At 43.5% G+C, this 17243-nt stretch overlaps 1 protein-coding gene across 1 annotated transcript in view; it reads left to right on the top strand.

Moving 5' to 3' along the window:
• The window catches only part of BARX2 (BARX homeobox 2), a 63098-nt gene extending 46887 nt beyond the window's left edge, over nt 1–16211 (top strand). Inside the window, exons 2-4 of the mRNA XM_033097919.1 lie at nt 3944–4244; nt 8398–8482; nt 15479–16211. Of these exons, the coding sequence (XP_032953810.1) occupies nt 3944–4244; nt 8398–8482; nt 15479–15745 (653 nt within the window). The 3' untranslated portion in view covers nt 15746–16211. The remainder of the gene's footprint in view (nt 1–3943; nt 4245–8397; nt 8483–15478) is intronic.
• The last annotated feature ends 1032 nt before the right edge of the window (nt 16212–17243 follow it).

Raw genomic sequence — 17243 nt, forward strand, 5'->3', positions numbered from 1 at the left:
CGTCAGTACTTGATATCGTCAGCTTATAAAAAAAAAAATTTCCCGCCTAATCTTGCTCTTAGCCCAGTCTTTCTCATCTTAGTAAATGGCAGTGTCATTCCTCTAGTTGCTAAGTCCGAAAACCAAGGCATCACATGGCAACTGTCTCTCAGAGCCGACATTCAGTCCTTCAACAAGTTCTTTCAATCCTACATGTAAAGTAGACTTGAATCTGACCACCTCTCCCTATTGCATCTGCTACCTCTCTGGCCTACGCCATAGTCACCTCTCGTCTAGAATATCGCCTTGCCTTCTACCTTCCTCTTTGCTTGCACATTTTCTCGTACAGTCAGTCTTCCACACACACATTAGCCATAGGGCTCTTAAAGACGTAAATCAGATCACATCCTTCCCCAGTGCAGATCTCGTCAATGGTTTGGTCATCTTCTGAATAAAATCCAAATTATTTTCCCTAGCCTACAAGACCCTATATGATCTGACTGTAGCAGATTTCTCCAATTTTTTGTTTCCTGTGATTTCTCCCCTTGCTCACTCTGCCTTTTTTCTATTCTTTGAACACAAGCTCATTCCCACTTCAGGGCTTTGCATGAGTTGGTTTTATGCCTGGAGAGCTCTTCCTTGTATCTTCACGAGGCTCCACTGAGACACTTACCTGCCGAAATGTCACCTTTTCCATAGAGGCCTTCCCTTGACTCCCCTATCTAAAATACCTGCCCCATCTTCACAGTCTGCTATATTTATCTGCATAGAATTTACTACTACCTGGCATTATATATTTATTTATTTATTTGTTTTTTGTTTACCTCCCCTACTGAAATTTAAGCTCCATGAAGGTGGGACTTCATATTTTTTCATTGTTATATTCCCAGCCTAGATCAGAGTACAGCCCATAGTAGGTGCTCAGTAAACATTTATGGCAAGACTGAATACAGGATTAGATTAATACATGTAGATTCCTTGTCACCCTGTTTTATACCCATTCTTTCTCCAGAGATAATCACCATTAATAGTTTAATGACTAACTTCCTGGACTTAATGCATGTATAAATGCAGACACACATGCAGATTTTTTAAAATGATAATGCAAACTGTTCTATACTGTCATTTTCCTCTCAATATATTTTAGATATTTTCTCATGTTAGTTTATATGCAGTTTATTAATTTACATAGGTAGTTCTTTTTAACAGTTACATTGTATTCCATACTATAGATGTACCACAATTTATTTAATCATTTTCCGCTTAATAGACATGTAAGTTATTTCCCCCTTTTCACTATTATAAACAAGGCTGCAGTGAATATACTTATACATAAATCTTTGTGCACATAGCAAATAGGTCTTAAATTGTGGAATTGCCTGGTCAGTAATTTGATAGATACTGCTTAATTTGTCTTTCTCAAAGATTAAACTCTTTTGCAGAAATAGACTCATAGATACAGAGAACAAATTGATGGTTCCAGATGGGAGAGGGGTTAGGGAGGTGGGTGAAAAAGGTGAAAGGATTAAGAAGTACAAATTAGTTACAAAATAGTCATGGGGATGTAAAGTACAGCATAGGGGATATAGTCAATAATATGATAATAACTATATATAGTGCCAGGTGGGTACCAGACTAATTGTGGTGATTATGTCATAAATTATATAATTGTCTAACCACTACACTGTATATCAGAAACTAATATAAAATAATCTTGAATGTCAACTATTTGTATTTGAAAAATAAATAACTGAAAAGATTATATTCTTTTTCACAGTCACCAGCAATATGTCTATTTTCCTGTATCCTTGCCAACACTAAATATTACCATACTTCCAAAATATTTTTCAATGTTAGGCAAAAAATTATTTAATTCAAGAGAAAGTTGAAAATCTGGTGATTAAAAACCTTACTTACAGGTAGTTAACTAGTCATTTCCTGTATTAATAAGCTCAGGTTTCCAGATTATAAATTAGCCTACTTAGTAAAGCAAGATGGTTCTTTTTGAAAGAAGTTGCAAAATTAAAGGAGTAAAGTGATGATTTGAGATGAGAAACATCTTATGCCTATTGAAGAAACTTTCAGATACTTTTATCAAGTAGCGTTTCGTAATGTACACTGGGAGATCCAAAACCACCGGCCCAGGCGTCCTCATTTTCTTGCTGTACAACATCATTCCCAGGTGCTTTTTTTCTTTCTTAAAAAGAATCCACAACACAAAACCTCAAGTGCTAACATTGGCTGGAGAGTTACTGGAAGTCGTAGCCCTTGGTGATTTATTATTTAACAATTTTGTGGTTTCTGCTGAGCCTTACTAGAAGTATAGTCAGAGAACAAAAGAAGTCATCTGTTTTAATAACTATGACTGGGTCCAAAACAGAAGCCTACTGATGAATAAGAAGAGAAACGCCAACCCAGCGCGTTGCACCAAGTAGCACCAGGTGCTTTGTGACATTGGTTGGTTTTAACCCAGAACCAGTGTGAGTGTTGTTAGCTCTGGTGATTGCCCTGCCCTTGTAGTGAGTCGTCAGGGCTGGGCTGAGTCCCAAAGGACAGCCCCAAGTCTTCTCGATTTTCATCAGATACCATGATTGGCTTGGGATGAGAGGTGCTTTTGTGGCATCAGTATGTTAGAGTTTGAAGGATTCTTCGAAATGATCTACTTTTACTCACTATATTAATGACAAAACTGTGGCCCAGAGAGTAAAATGATTTATATAGGTAATGGTCAGGACATTTTAAACCTGATACTGTTGAATCATGAAAGGGAAGAACTTTTTTACTTTTCTCCAAAATTTTATTGGGGAATATTGGGGAACAGTGTGTCTCTCCAGGGCCCATCAGCTCCAAGTAGTTGTCCTTCAGTCTAGTTGTGGAGGGCGCAGCCCACTGGCCCATGCGGGAATCGAACCGGCAACTCTGTCTTTCAGAGCCCATGCTCCAACCAACCGAGCTATCCGACAGCTCTGGAAAGAGCTTTATTACTTGAACTTTAAAGATGTAACAGATTCTTGGACAGAAAAATATTCTTGCCTTGCAATTCCTAAAGCAGGATTGGCACATAGAACTAGTATGTCTGCTACCATGTCCCCCGCCCCCTGCATGCCCACGGCAGACAGCATTAATCATCCTCAGCTCTCTTTCCTCAGCCGAGCTCTGACCCAGCGTAGGAATCCTCCTTAACACAGTGCTGTAGGCAGATAGTCGTAATATGTCTGAGTTTTCATGTGAATTAAAATCTTATTTGCCCTCCTCATCTCAATGGATGTATCCATGTGCTTCAAGATGTGGTGATAAGAGCACTGGACTTCAAGCCAGAAGAACTTGCTCTGTCTCCTGAATCTGCTAGTTCTGAGCTCTGTGATCTTAGGCAAGTGACTCAGCCTTTATGGGACTGTTACCTTATGTCTGAAATGAGGGAGTTTAAATTAAATAGCTTTTAAACATGCTTCCAGCTCTGAAAAATGTGATTCAAGGGATAGACCTGTCAGAAGGCATTCATAGTTACAACCATGTATTTTCATAAAGACCACAGGTGGCTCGCAGGCAGTTTGTATGTTACAGATCTATTTTGACAAGATTTCTTAAGTATGCGTTTCTAGTCTTTCTTGACTGCTGCTTTTTATGTGCTCAGCCCTGTTGACCCATATCTTGGAAACCAGAATTTAAGGGTTCAAAAGAGAAAGGGGAAAGAGTCACTTAAAACCAGAGGGATTGCAGTGACCTCTTCTTGGCCGTAGGGGACTTGAATGTCTCACACAGCAGGCTGAGCCAGTCAGCACGTTTCCTGCCCACTCCGCCACCAGAGGCTTTGAGTTGCTTCTTCTTCCTCTTCCTCCATTTATACCTCCTTATGATCTGGAGGCCCCACCTGTCAAACAGTCTCAGCAAGTGGTCCTCCGAGGACCCTGTCCTCCTTCCCCCGCTGCTCTGTTTGTGACTTGCCTCCCTGTTTGTCTTCCAGGCCCCGCTTCCCTCCGTGCATATCCTCTCCTCTCGGTGATCACCCGACAACCCACAGTCATCTCCCACCTGGTCCCTGCCACCCCAGGAATTGCCCAGGCCCTGTCCCGCCACCCAGCTGCTGAGGCTGCCTCTGCTGAGGCCCCAGCTGGCGAAGCTCTAGGCAGCAGTGAGTCGGAGGCAGAGCAGCCCACGCCCCGTCAGAAGAAGCCCCGCCGCAGTCGTACCATCTTCACGGAGCTTCAGCTCATGGGCCTGGAGAAGAAATTCCAGAAGCAGAAGTACTTGTCCACCCCAGACAGGTGAGGACACGGGCAGGGGACTGTCTGCAGTTAAGGCCCTTGAGGAGGGGAGACTCCTTTTGCTCTCGATGTGGGATGCAGCACACTGTGGCAGGAATCTATTCCTTGGCTCACACCATCTCAGCCTTCACTGAACAGAACCCAGCCCGTAGGAATGCATCACACTTGGCCCCATAGGAGCCTGCCTGTTGCCGAGTTTGTACTCCTTACTGCCTCTCCACATGTTAACTACTCCAGTATAACAAGCAAGATGAAATTTGGTGGATGGTTCCCCAGGCTCTCAACCCAGGAGCAGGCTTGGTTTTTAAAGCCACGCACACTTAGGATCAGATGCAGTGGGACTAGATCTGGAATTGGGATCCGTGATCTCAGTCTTTTCCTCACTCTCCAGCTGGGCTCGTCTGCTGCCTGGCTCTTGATGGATGGGCTGGGATTGGTCCGATTAAGGGGCTGTTGGATGTCCTGGTGAATTTGATGGATAGCAAGTGAGAACCACTTGACTGAGACCCGGGAGGAGCTGGACGAGATCCCCTTCTTTAAACCCTTTTGAGATCCTGATGAGGGTGGCTGTGACCCCTGCTTTACTGAGAGACTTCAGTACCTCACCCCCTTTCTTTAATTTAGTATCGTAACTGCAAAGTATGCAAGAGTGTGTTTCTTGTTTCTCAAACTCATTCTAGAAAGGGCTGAGCTCATTATGATTCTGTTTTTATTGGGAGGGTTTTCTGGATCCTTTTTCTGTTCTTTCACTCACTGCCGTGTCTATATCAGGTTTGACCCCAGTCCTGTTAAGGAGAAAGGGAAGGAAACTCAGATGTATCTCTTAAGCTATTTAGTAGCTGTTTGGTAAAAATTGAAGTGAGAGAGGAGTCTGCAAATAACTGACTAAAAGAGAATTTGTTGACTGATTCAATTAATTAAGCACTCATTAGCTGTTTGCTGAGGGTCTAACGTGCCAGGCACTGTGGCAGGGATTAAGGGTCCACAAAGTAGTAGGAAAGAATCCTGCTCTTGAAGAGACCACAGGGAAGGAAGTGAGTGCGATGCTACAACACAGTGAGCTGGGTGCTGGTGCCGACAGGTGACCGAGGGCAGTGGGAGCACAGCGGTGTTGCTGAGTGTGCCAGTGGGGCCAGGGAAGGTGTCTCAGTGGAGGCAACATTTCAGAAGAGCTTTGCTTCCAGGAGGAAAAGGGCATTCCCCAGAGGGAATGCCATCCAGACTCACAGAAGCATGCGCACTGGGCATGTTGAGGGAACTGCAAGTGGTCAGGACATGTCCAGTTTAAGGTGTGAATAGGGCTTGGTGGGAGCTGAGGCTGTAGAGGTAGAAAGAAGCTCATACGCCTGGCTGAAGGGTGTGCGCTTTGTTGTTCGGACCATCCATCAGCAGCTGTTAAACGCTGGAAGTGACATGGCCAGATTTACATTTTACAGTCCTCACATTGGTGACTCCATAAATGATTGATTAGCGAGGGAAGAGATGGAGCGGGGACACCAGGGAGTCCATGGACAGTCACCGAAAACCTGAATGAAGGTGGTGACAGTGGGGATAGGGAGGAGAGAATAGATTGGAGAGCAATTCTGATGATGAAATGGACAGAAGTGGCATTGCCATGAGGAAGAGAAATCAAAGTTGAGAATTCCGTGTTCCTGTATTGGGCCACCAGGTAACTAGTGGTAACAGGTGGTAGGGATACCACCAACTGAAGTCGGAAGGCTGAGAACGGAGTGCGTTTTGCAGAGAAAGAGTAAGTTCTGTTTTGGGCATGAGCGTTTGGGGTGCCTTTGGGCAGACAGTGGAGATGGGTCTGTGAATTGGGGGTTAATAGATGGGATCTCTAGGGATCAAATTACCATTTTGATGCCCCCGGCATATAATGGAGAGCCTCATGTACGTGGGCACCATTATTTATGCATTGTGTGGTGGTATGTTGAAAGGGCTTCAGTGTGCATGGGTAAAATTTTAGGCTTATTTTCTAGAAGTCAGAGAATTTTGTAACAGCGTTAGTTTCTCATAAACCTCCTGGGACTCCTGATACCTGCCCAGGCACCTCTCAGGTGACCTACACAGGATCGATCAACTTGCCTGAGGAGGAGGACACCATTTGGCTGGCATCGAAGCTGCCGCCTCACCTGCCCGCTCCGATGTTCTCTGTACGTGACCAGCGCCATGAGCACTCCCTCCTCCCACAGCGCTCTCCTTCTTCCTCATTGTTTGTTTCTGCAGTTTCCTAGGTGACCCCCTCTAAGCGAATAAGCAGGGAAGTGAGAATTTGTAACGGTGGCAGGTAATGAGAGAAAACTGATGACAGTGAAGTGTGTGTCTGTAGCCAGAGTGAGTCAAGGGTGCATTTTTCCCAAGTGAGCTAATAGCATTTACTGAGCAGTGGCAGAGCTGTGAACCGAACCTTCCATTGACAAACGCACCTGATGGCCTCAGGTGAACTCGGCTTGGAAGGCACAGTGGGAGTCCAGGGAGGGCCTGTCTCCAGGGAAAACAGAAGTCTGTGGGATTGCCCCCTGGGTCCTGGTTCTTAATGAAAGGCTGCTTAGGAAGCAGTGCTTTGTTAGTGGGGAGAGCTGAGTGCTGTTGGCACTGGGAATTTATTAGCTTCAGCCTGTTAATCGCTTTCGATAAAACTGTCAGCTTCCAGTAGCTTTTTTACTGGGACAACCAAGTATATGTGAATGCAGATTTAAGACAGGTCCTGAAGTCCCTTGAAGGAAGACTGTTTTTATTACTGGAGATTTAAATCGTGTGCTCTTAGGGGGCTGGGCAGCTGCAACTGGGAGTGCCCAGAGTCAGCACCTGGAACCTTCATGGCCTGTACCCACTGGTCTTCCTGATGGCGCGATGTTGCCCATTACCCCTCAGGTAGAGAGTTGCAGCAGAGAACTCACGTGGCTCAGCCTTGCGGCTGTGCAGGCCTGTGGGAGATAGTAGACCTTAGATCCACAAATTGCAATCCTCAGAAACCTGGGGACCTTCGTAAGTGGTGGTCATTGCTCAAGCTGTATCAAGGGGGCTCGGCCCAAGTTGCTGCTTTAGAAGTCCACACTGGAGTTCTTATCAACATAGGTTAACCGTTCCAGTCTCAAGGACTGAGGTCGGAAGCCTGCTTCCCTTTTTCATTTCATATGCTCCATTCAGGTTGTTTGCTGCTCCTTGTGGTGTAGCATCCCTGCATTTTCTCCACAAAAGCCTGAGCAAGAGCTTTTCTTTGACAGATCTAATTTGCACAAAAAATATGGTGAGTGGAGGGGAGCCCATATACCAGAGGAGACGTACAAGTTAGACGTAAGTAGATTTGAATTCTGGCTCCACCTCTTATTCTATGACCATCTACCAGGGGTCAGCAAAGTTTTATTGTACGGGGCCAGAGAGTAAATATTTTAGGCTTTGTGGGCCCTATGGTCTCTGTGACAATTACTCAACTAAGACGTTATAATATGAAAGCACTCATAGACAATAATATGTGAACAAATCAGTGTGTCTGTGTTCCAGTAAGACATTTACAAAAACAAGCAGCTGACAGGATTTGGCTGTGGTTGCCGAGCGGTTCTAATCTCTCTGAGCCACAGATCTCTCATCTGTAAAATGGGAATAATTATACCTACTTCACAGCGTTGTGAAAGGAATAAATTATATAGCACATGTCAGGTGATTAGCACATCGTCCGGATGCTGTGGTAACTCAGGAAACCGTTGCCATGTTGGAATTTGCTCCAACTTCCCAGGAATGGCTTGAGATTCAGAACTCTTCAAAAGGCTACAGAGAGATGCAGAACCATGGTTCGCAGTAGAATGGGAAGCAGGAGAAGCCACGGATTTAATGTTTCTTTTGGATTCTGGCATTATAACAACTTAGAGCAGCTACAATGGATGAGTCCATCTATTGAGAAGTATTTTTGAGCCCTAGTTCTGGATTAAAAATGTGATAGGCACTTTCGTGATTATAAAAGAAGCAGAAGACATACTCTACTCTTGCAGTTGAAGTAGGGAGGCAGAAATAACTAAGGTGAAGCAATTAGAGAGCAGTTGAGAATTTGGAGCCAAGTTTTGGTAGCAGTGCCTGGAACCAGTCGACAAGACCCCATCTCTATTGCCCTTCCCCTCTTCTTGATCCTTCTTTTGTGTCTTGTGCTTTCTAGGTTGGACTTGGCCCAGTCTCTGGGACTTACTCAACTGCAGGTGAAGACTTGGTATCAGAATCGCAGGATGAAATGGAAAAAAATGGTAAGAAAGAAGAGAGTGTATCTAACCACGGGCTCATCGTAATGGGACAAATTCTTCCTACAGGGCTGGGAAGAAGGCAGGAAGGACCATTTGGTGGTTTGGGCACCAGAGACTAGAAGGGTGTTTATGGTGCTGGCTGGGAGGGAGGCCGAGTGAATAGAAGGACAAGCCATTCCTCCTGACCTGGATTTCCTGACCAGAAGGAAATTCTTTTTCACAGTTTCCTTAGAAATAAAATGAAAGCCCACAAGCTTCTCAGTTGCTAGATTTAACCCCACCTGCTAGCCTTTTCAAACAACTTCCTTCCCCTTCCCACCAATAGCTAAGAATAGAAGTCAGTGCTCTTTGTTTATAATGACATATAGGGCACATCTGTTCTGGTAGCTGTGCGTCCTCTAATGCAGTGATTCTCAAACTCTAGTGAGCATCAAAGTAACCTGGGTAACAGGTAAAAATGCAGAGCCCTGGGCCCCTGCCAGGCTTCTGATTCCCTGACACAGGACAGGGGTGAGAATGTGTGTGTTAACAAGTACGTAGTTCTCTCTAATGCACGCGGTGGAATGACTACGGTTTCCCTAATATTGCTCTAGTGCCTAGCTAATTAATTGTTCCATCTTTGGTTTTTAAAGGAACTTATTAGAGTAAATATCTCTAAAAAAAGTATAGATATCTACATTTTGAGGAGCTCAATTTCATCACAGCTTACCCACCCCCCTTTTTAGAGGCACTGTGAAATCAAAATTTTCCAGAGTGGTTAACTGTTTGATTTCCAGTTTTGTAAACCACATGGGACAAGATCAAAGCCCAGAGAAAAAAGGCAGGGTGGGATGAGGGTGGGAAGAAATGCTGCTCTATTTAGAGACCAGGTACCCCAGGGCCTGTGACCTGGGCCTTTCTCATATCCTTGCCAAATCTTACTGGGCCTTCCTCTCATATGGACTAGATGGTCCACGCCTGCCTGGATGACGTTCTAATTTGCTAACCCGTCTGGTCCCAAGCCATATTTTCTGGTGTTTCAAGGGCTGGAATGTGAAGTTTTTCCACAACTACCCAATAACTGAGGTCCTTCCTACCTACTTTTCCAAAAAAAAGAAGTTAATAGATATTTTAATAGATATCGAGACATTTTCTCAATTTTATGTTTTTGTCTAATAATTTTTTTCTTAAAACTTTAGTTCTTGCTATGCCTGTTAACAATGATAAAAATAAATTACAAACGAATATTAATGGGAAAAGTAGAAAAAAGCCAACAAGGCAGCATTTATTATATTCCCAGAAAGGAATTCCTGGGCAAATCTCATAATTTCCTCTGGGGGGACCTGACTCTGAAGATGGAATGATTTTCAGATGGAGGCGGCTTAGCTCACGAAGTGCTCTTGCAGTGAGGCAGAGATGCCAGTTGCATGTACAAACATGTATTACATGAATCAGCTAATATGCAATTAGTGTCACGTGAACCATGCCTTGCTTGTCCTAGGCACTATAGGAAGTAATGAAATAAAATATAACCCTGCCTTCATGGAATTTATGATCTTGTTGGAGAATCAAGGTCCAGGAAGCATCTAGGGAGCACATTATAATTAAGTTTGGTTGTTTATTTAAAGATTTAGAACCCCATAAGAGTTCAGAGGAGAGGTATTGGGGACGGTTGCAGGGAGAAGTTGTAACTGAAGAACGAATGGTGTTCAATTAAATATATAGTCACTCTAAAACTTCTAGAATCCTAAGACACCCATGAGAGTTATGGTGGAAACCTTTTGGGGGATTGATCGCTAAAAGAATCAGACTTGGGAGTTAGAAACTGGGCCTTGTTCCCATGCTTGCCCCTCCCTGGCTGATTTTGGGTAAGTCCCTTCACTGCTTTCTGTGCAAGTTCTGCCACCCACCTCCTTCCTCGTCAATCATCGTCATTGAAATCAATGTCTCCAGAGTGGCAGAGGCATTGTTGAAATTGGTTATCAGCAATCTTTTCATGAGTCAGATGATTAACGAACTGACAGGCTGCCATCTCTGCCAGCACCGCCCAGTGCCTGTGGGACGACGCGTGTGCCTGAGCCTCAGACGTCACTTGTTTTTCACCAGCCACTGTGCTGCTGGCACAATTGTGGGCCGGTTATTGACGGTTATCATTGTTGTATAGAACAAGATGGAAGGAACTGAGCAGACTTAACCTCAGAGAGCATTTCACAGGCCAACCAAATTCAGGTTACCTGAGAACACAAGAGTGCCTAGTTTTCAGATAACTTTTGGAGTCATTTATTGAGCACTTACTTTTACCAGGGAACACTGATGCAAAGATAAGACATGAACCTATCCATTAAAATATAAAATTAGAAAAAGGTATCAGTCAAGTGGAGGAGACAGAACTGTAAACTAGTAACTATACAGAGTGATCAGGGCAATAGCAGAAGGATTTACAGGCTGCAGAATCAGTAAAGAGAAGGGAGGGCTTCACAGAAGAGATGCCATCTAAATTAGTTTTAGTAGATGACTAAAAATGTGCCAAGTAAAGGTGGGAAGAGTGGCTCAGGCAGAAGGAAGGGATGGGCGTATTTGGGGGGCACTCAAAGTGCTTCAGAATGGCTGGAGCTAGAATGTGAGGGATGTTGTTCAGTTGTGGATCTGAGTTCTGATTCTCCCAGAACAGCATGGCATTGTTGGGATCCTGATTGCTTCATATATTTTCCTGGTAAAACTCTTTCAAGGCTATCTCTTCAAGTACTAGGGAGGAAAAGAAAAAGATAATTGGGTAATAAAGATGTCTCAAGGCTAGTAACCTAATTGGAACTGGAAAAAGATTAGCACTTGATTCTCAGAGTTATTCACACAGCTGCCAAGGACAGTACTGCCAAAACCAAGATAGCATCTCTGACTCGTTTTTACCAGGCAGCATTTGTAACCTATAGCGGGTTGGGTAAATTTAATCTTGCACATGAGATGGGACACTCACCCTCTATTCCATTTCTGTTTGGCTTTAGTTCCAGTAGGACTCACAGTGTTTTGCAACAGGCCTAATTATTCAGTGTTTTTTTAAAGCTCTGAAATACAATGCAAAAAGAATTCTGTTTTGTGAGGGGATCCAGATGGATACAACCTTCTCCCAGTCACAGGGTTGGGTGCCACATACCATGTTCCATCATCATCTTTTGCACTGAAAGTCTCCAGATAATCAACAGTTTCGTGAAATTGCTACCTGTTGCTATCTATGTAGTCTTGGGCAGGTTACTTAACCTCTGTGTGCCTGTTTCCTCATCAGTAAATACCTAATATATACCTTATAAAGGCATAGTATTAAGTGAGCTAATCCCTGTAAAACTTAGCCAAGAAATATTAGCTGCTATTCTTCTTGTTACTATTATTTTAAAAATTATTTACTTATCCACAAAATTTACGTCTCCAGAGAATCTAGACTTTTGGAGGCCAGGAGAGATAAGCCAGGACCTTGGAACTCTGGTTAAGAGTAGTCCTGAGTGTTTGTCCTTTCTCATTCCACCTGCTTTCCCCCGTCAGTTCCATAGCATCTGGGCTTGTGGTAAGTGGAACGTTCCATCTTCAAGTGGAGAAAGTCTGCTAAACAGTGTGTTGGGAAGAGTTTCATGCTAGAGAATCCAAACTTGCATGTCAGCTCCGTGGAAACTGTCATCAGTTATATGGCTCTCACTTTTCCTTAGAGCTGCAGATAAAGATTGAGGAAAAGGAGCACAAAGCACTCCAGGTAATAAGTCTATGGCCTAGGGACTTCTGGGAGATTGGGTAATTGCAGAGAAATAGTGGAGCCAGACATAACAATGGCACATTTTATGTATCCCTCACATTTTATGCACAGTGCGATACTGGTAAGAGTGTTAGATTCGAATGGTCAGGGGTTTTGTGTTCAAGTCCCGGCCCTGCCCTTGGCTTGCTCTCTGACCGTGATGAACCGCGTCTGTCTGCTCAGCTCAGGTTCCCGTCTGAATAATGGGGGAGGTTGAAGGCCCCTCCCTGCACTGGTGTTCTGGGATCTCCGGTCAAACGGCCTGGCCCCCGCCTGAGCAGCTTGAGAAGGAAGCAAAGGCCTTTTCCTGACCTCCTTAGCAATAGGACATTGGGATCCCTGGTTTTAGAGTTCAGAGGAGGGCTGTCAGCAGGCACGGCTAAGAAAAGTAGATGATGTGCTAGTTTTTCCGAGAGACGTGACCTTGTGTGCAATGGGTTGTCTGGCCTCCCAGGACCAAGGAAACTAAATTGGCTCTGGGAACAATTGGGGAGTATGGCATCCTGGGAGAAGAGCCACAGGGTACATGAGAATGTGCAGCTCCCGGTGTGAGGTGGTTGTGAGATAATTGCATGTCTCAGGTGTGCTGGAGGGCAAGGGGCCAGAGGTCGAGTGCGGAAAGCAGCCAAGAGGGTAGTTATCTCCTAATTATTGCTTGCGCTGGAATGTTTTATTCCATTTAGAAAATGGTCTGATTGTTTTGAATTTTTTTGTGTACGCTGTAGGAAAACAGCCAGGTGGGGTTGATCCAAGCTGTGTGGGTGGTGTTCTCTAATTGCTGGGCTGGACTTTCTTTTGCCAATTAGGTGGCTTCCTTAGACCTGCCCTTTTATAACTTGATTAATACATGGGGCAACTTAATTTTGTATAATCTCTTTCATACCGAGTGAAGCTGCTTTCAACATGTAAGTTCCATCTTGGCACATTTAGGTGCTGTCAACAGCCTGAATTGAAATCAAAATCAGATAGTGACTTATGTGAAAAGAAATATAGGGATGTCTTCTCCCGAAAGGTGGATTCTGTCAGCATCTATACCTTGTTAGAGGTCCCCTTCAGATCTGTGTGTTTGGGTGGAAAGTACAGTGCTTGAGAAGATTCCCAGCTAAAAGGAGGTGTTTATTGAAGACTTATAGTTTTCCTCATACCATACACAGAAATTAACTCAAGTGAGTTGTAGACCTAAATGTATAAGCTAAAACTATAAAACTCTTAGAAGAAAATATGAGTAAATATTCATGACCTTGAATTAGGCAAAATCTTCTTAGCTATAACACCAAAAGCACAAATAACAAAAGGAAAAATAAATTGGACATCAACAAAATTAAAAACTTTTGTGTTATGAAGGACATAATCAAGAAAGTGAAAAGACAACACACAGAATGGTTGAACATGTTTGCGAATCTTGTGTCTAAGAGACTTGTATCCAAAATATATAAAGAACTCTTAAACTCAATAATAAAAATAGAACCAAATTTAAAAAAGGACGAAGGATTTGAATAGACATATCTCCAAAGAAGATATACTACTGGCACATGAAAAGATGCTCAACTGCATTAGGCATCAAGGAAATGCAAATCAAAAACAACGAAGCCACTCACACTCACTAGAATGGCTGTTATCAAAAAAGGCTTAGTAACAAGTATTGGCGAGGAGGTGGAGAACTGGAGTCCTCACATACTGCTAATTGGGCTATAACATGGTGTAATTCCTTTGGAAAATAGTGTGGAAGTTCCTCAGAAGGTTAAAAACAGAGTTACCAGCAGTTCCACTTCTGGGCATATACCCCAAAGAAGTGAAAACAGGGACTTGAGCAGATATTTGCACACCCATGTTCATAGCAGCGTTATTCACAATAGTCAAAAGCTAGAAGCAACCCAAGTGTCGATCAAGTGCCCATCAACTGGTGAATGGTAAAGAGAATGGGGTATACCCATACAATGGATATTATTTGGCCATAAAAAGGAATGAAATACTGGTACATGCTATAACATGGATGAACCTCGAAACCATTATGCTAAGTTAAAGAAGCCCGTCACAAAGGATGACACAGTATATGATTATTTTCATATGGAATTTGTCCAGAACAGGCAGCTCTGTAGAGACAGAAAACAGATTAGTGGTCGCCTACGGTTGGGGAACAGGGAATGGGGAGTGGCTACTCATAGGCAGGGGTTTCTTTTTTGGGGTGATGAAATGTTCTAAAATTGGATGCTGGTGGTACGTAGTTGCACAATTTTCTGACTATACTAAAAAAAAACCACTAAATCGTGTACTATAAATGGATGAAATGTATGGTATGTTAATTGTATCTCAATAAAGCTGTTTTTTAAAAAAGAACTAGGGTTTATCAAGTTACTACATTCATTCTTTTTTTTTTTTTTTTTTTTTTTACTACATTCATTCTTGTGATTCAGCACCTCTGCTGCTCTTACAGAAAGGAGATGTAGTCAATAAATATTTAGTGATTGCATAGAAAGTTAGTTGGAAGTTAGATGCTTGGAGTGTAAAGCCAGGGATAGAAGCAGGATTTACTTTCAAGGAGCTTCTGTTCAAATGGGGAAGATAAGAGGAAGGTAGGTATGTAAGCAGCAAAAATATACCCAACCCCTAATTATTTGTGCTAACCCAGGTCCTCCTGAAGCCCTTCTCACTAGCTGCCCAGAAAGTCAGCAATTACACCAGGGTTCAGAGTCAGCGGAGGAGGGAGTGTCTGTTATATTCCTAAGTAGCATAAAAATATTTTAAAAATTATTCCTGCCTACCCCATGGGATTCTTGTGTAAGTCACATCAGGATAATAAATGTGCAAGTCCTTTGAAATCAGCAAAGGCCATTTGGGGTATTCTTATTTTGCTTGCTTTATATCTTTATTCAACTCTATGGAAAGTGTTTATTTTCCTGCTTGCTACAAATATTGTAATTTTTTTTTTAATTTGTCAACTTTATTGATACCACATTAATATTTTAATTTTATTTCTTTCCTTATTATTGAAGTTGGATTGTGTGTGTGTGTGTGTGTGTGTGTATGTGATCATTTTATTTAATGCTAAAAATATGTGATATTGACTAAAAGTACATTTGAAGGATGAAGATGTCTTTGTAGACTGTAGCTGATGGGTTGAAAATACTGTTTGCTGAACTCTGTCACCACAGGGAAGGAATGGTGGCACTGGGAAGGCTGTTGAGTGGTAAAGTGGGAAGGAGTTATTTCTTAGACTTAATGACCATTTCTCTCCCACGTAGGTTCTTAAAGGTGGGCAGGAAGCGCCCACAAAACCCAAAGGTCGTCCCAAGAAGAACTCCATCCCCACTTCAGAAGAGATAGAAGCTGAAGAGAAGATGAACAGCCAGGCCCAGAGCCAGGAACACCTTGCGCCCTCCCAAGGACAGGAAGAGCTCTGTGACACACAGAAACCTAAAGCATGTGATGTCCCTTTAGAGGTGGCAGAGCCCCCAGGCCAGCCCCAGGAGTTGCCAATAGCCTCTTCGGAACCCCCACCATCAAGCTAAAATAAAACTCTTTGAGGGAACAGGGAGACTGGGAAGAAGGGAAAGAGAAAAGGCAGGGAGAATAGGGAGAGTAAAACTTCCCACAGCCTGGTTAACTGGGGGAGAAGAGATCCAGTGGTATTTTCATCGCAAGCATTTGAGGAAGACTTGCTTCTCTTAGGCCTTTCTCTTCCTGAAAGGATGCTTTAGCCACAGGATGCCCTTGCTGAAGAGAGATAGTGCCTTGGGACTGCCTGCCCCAGCTAGGGTGATGGCTGTGGGGCTGGGCACAAGCCCCACCTGATGTGTGGTGGAGGAAGGCTTTGGCTCTCTCCCTGCCAGCCTCTGGGCAGCCAGTCATCAAAGCAGAGAGATACGGAGGACTTGGGCAGCTTGCCCAGGTTCCTTGCTGACTCAGCACTTATTTCTGTAGTTTTAAAAGAGAATTTAATGTTTTGGTTGTTGTTTTGGGGGGCGGGTGGTGAGGGTGGGCAAAAACGAGTTGGGGGAAGGGAGTTCTGAGTTATTAGAATTGTTTCTGAATAAAGTTTGTTTGTTTGAAGACACGCGTGCCTTTGTACCCATTATAAGATAGTCAGGTGACTCAAGAACTGATAAGCCTTGTTTTTCTTGCTTCATTAAGTTGTCATCGTTGAAGCTGAAATACAGATATGTGAAGATAACTTTTATTTTTTAATTAAAAATAAATCTTTCAAAAGGATTGGGTGTATTGTTTCTTCTGGGGAGTGCATTTAGCCCTTCCTGGATATGTCCTATGGAAAGAGAGACCCAGAGAAGGAGAGCCCGGCTCCCTGGGCTTTAGTTTTCCAGCTAGGAAATAAAAAGATTGGGCCAGGCCAGTGGTGTCCCAATGCAGAGAACAAATGGGAGACACACCGAGGCGCCTTGGGTGAGGAAGGAGCAGGGCAGCCCGGGCTCGGCCCACTACCCCTCCCACTACCTTCTGCCAGAGCAGCTCCACTGTCCGCCGCTGTACATTGTGGGCTTTCCACTTCAAACATTGCTTTACTGTTTTTGAAGAGATAATAAATTTATGTGCTTCAAAAGTCAAACGATAAAACGAAGGTTTGTTTTCCCTCTTGCCCTTTCTACTCTGTGACCCCATCCCCTTTAGGGTAACCATTTTTATTGGTTTCTTATTTATCTTTCTTCATTATGTATCCATTTGGATGACAGGGTTCTGCAACGTTTAACAAAAGATTTGAAAACTACTTGGCTAGATGTGCTCTGTGATTTTACACTTAAAATGATGTCCCACTTTTCAGAAGACCTGGAAAGAGGTGGGCTCTGGATGTCCTAAGGTGAGAACGCAGCTTCTGTTTCTCGTCTGACTGTCATGCAGACTGACCCAGAGGCCTGATGCCACATGGGTTGTCGTGATCATCTTCCCTGGTGTGTGCACTTGTGATGTCCTACAGGGCAGAGGACCCATCTCACCGACTGTCCATTAATTACACGGTAACTCTGCCCAGTGTGGGCTTGGGAAATAAAAACTGAC

This window comes from Rhinolophus ferrumequinum, chromosome 25, assembly GCF_004115265.2.
Source record: "Rhinolophus ferrumequinum isolate MPI-CBG mRhiFer1 chromosome 25, mRhiFer1_v1.p, whole genome shotgun sequence".
Classification (NCBI taxonomy): Eukaryota; Metazoa; Chordata; class Mammalia; order Chiroptera; family Rhinolophidae; genus Rhinolophus; species Rhinolophus ferrumequinum.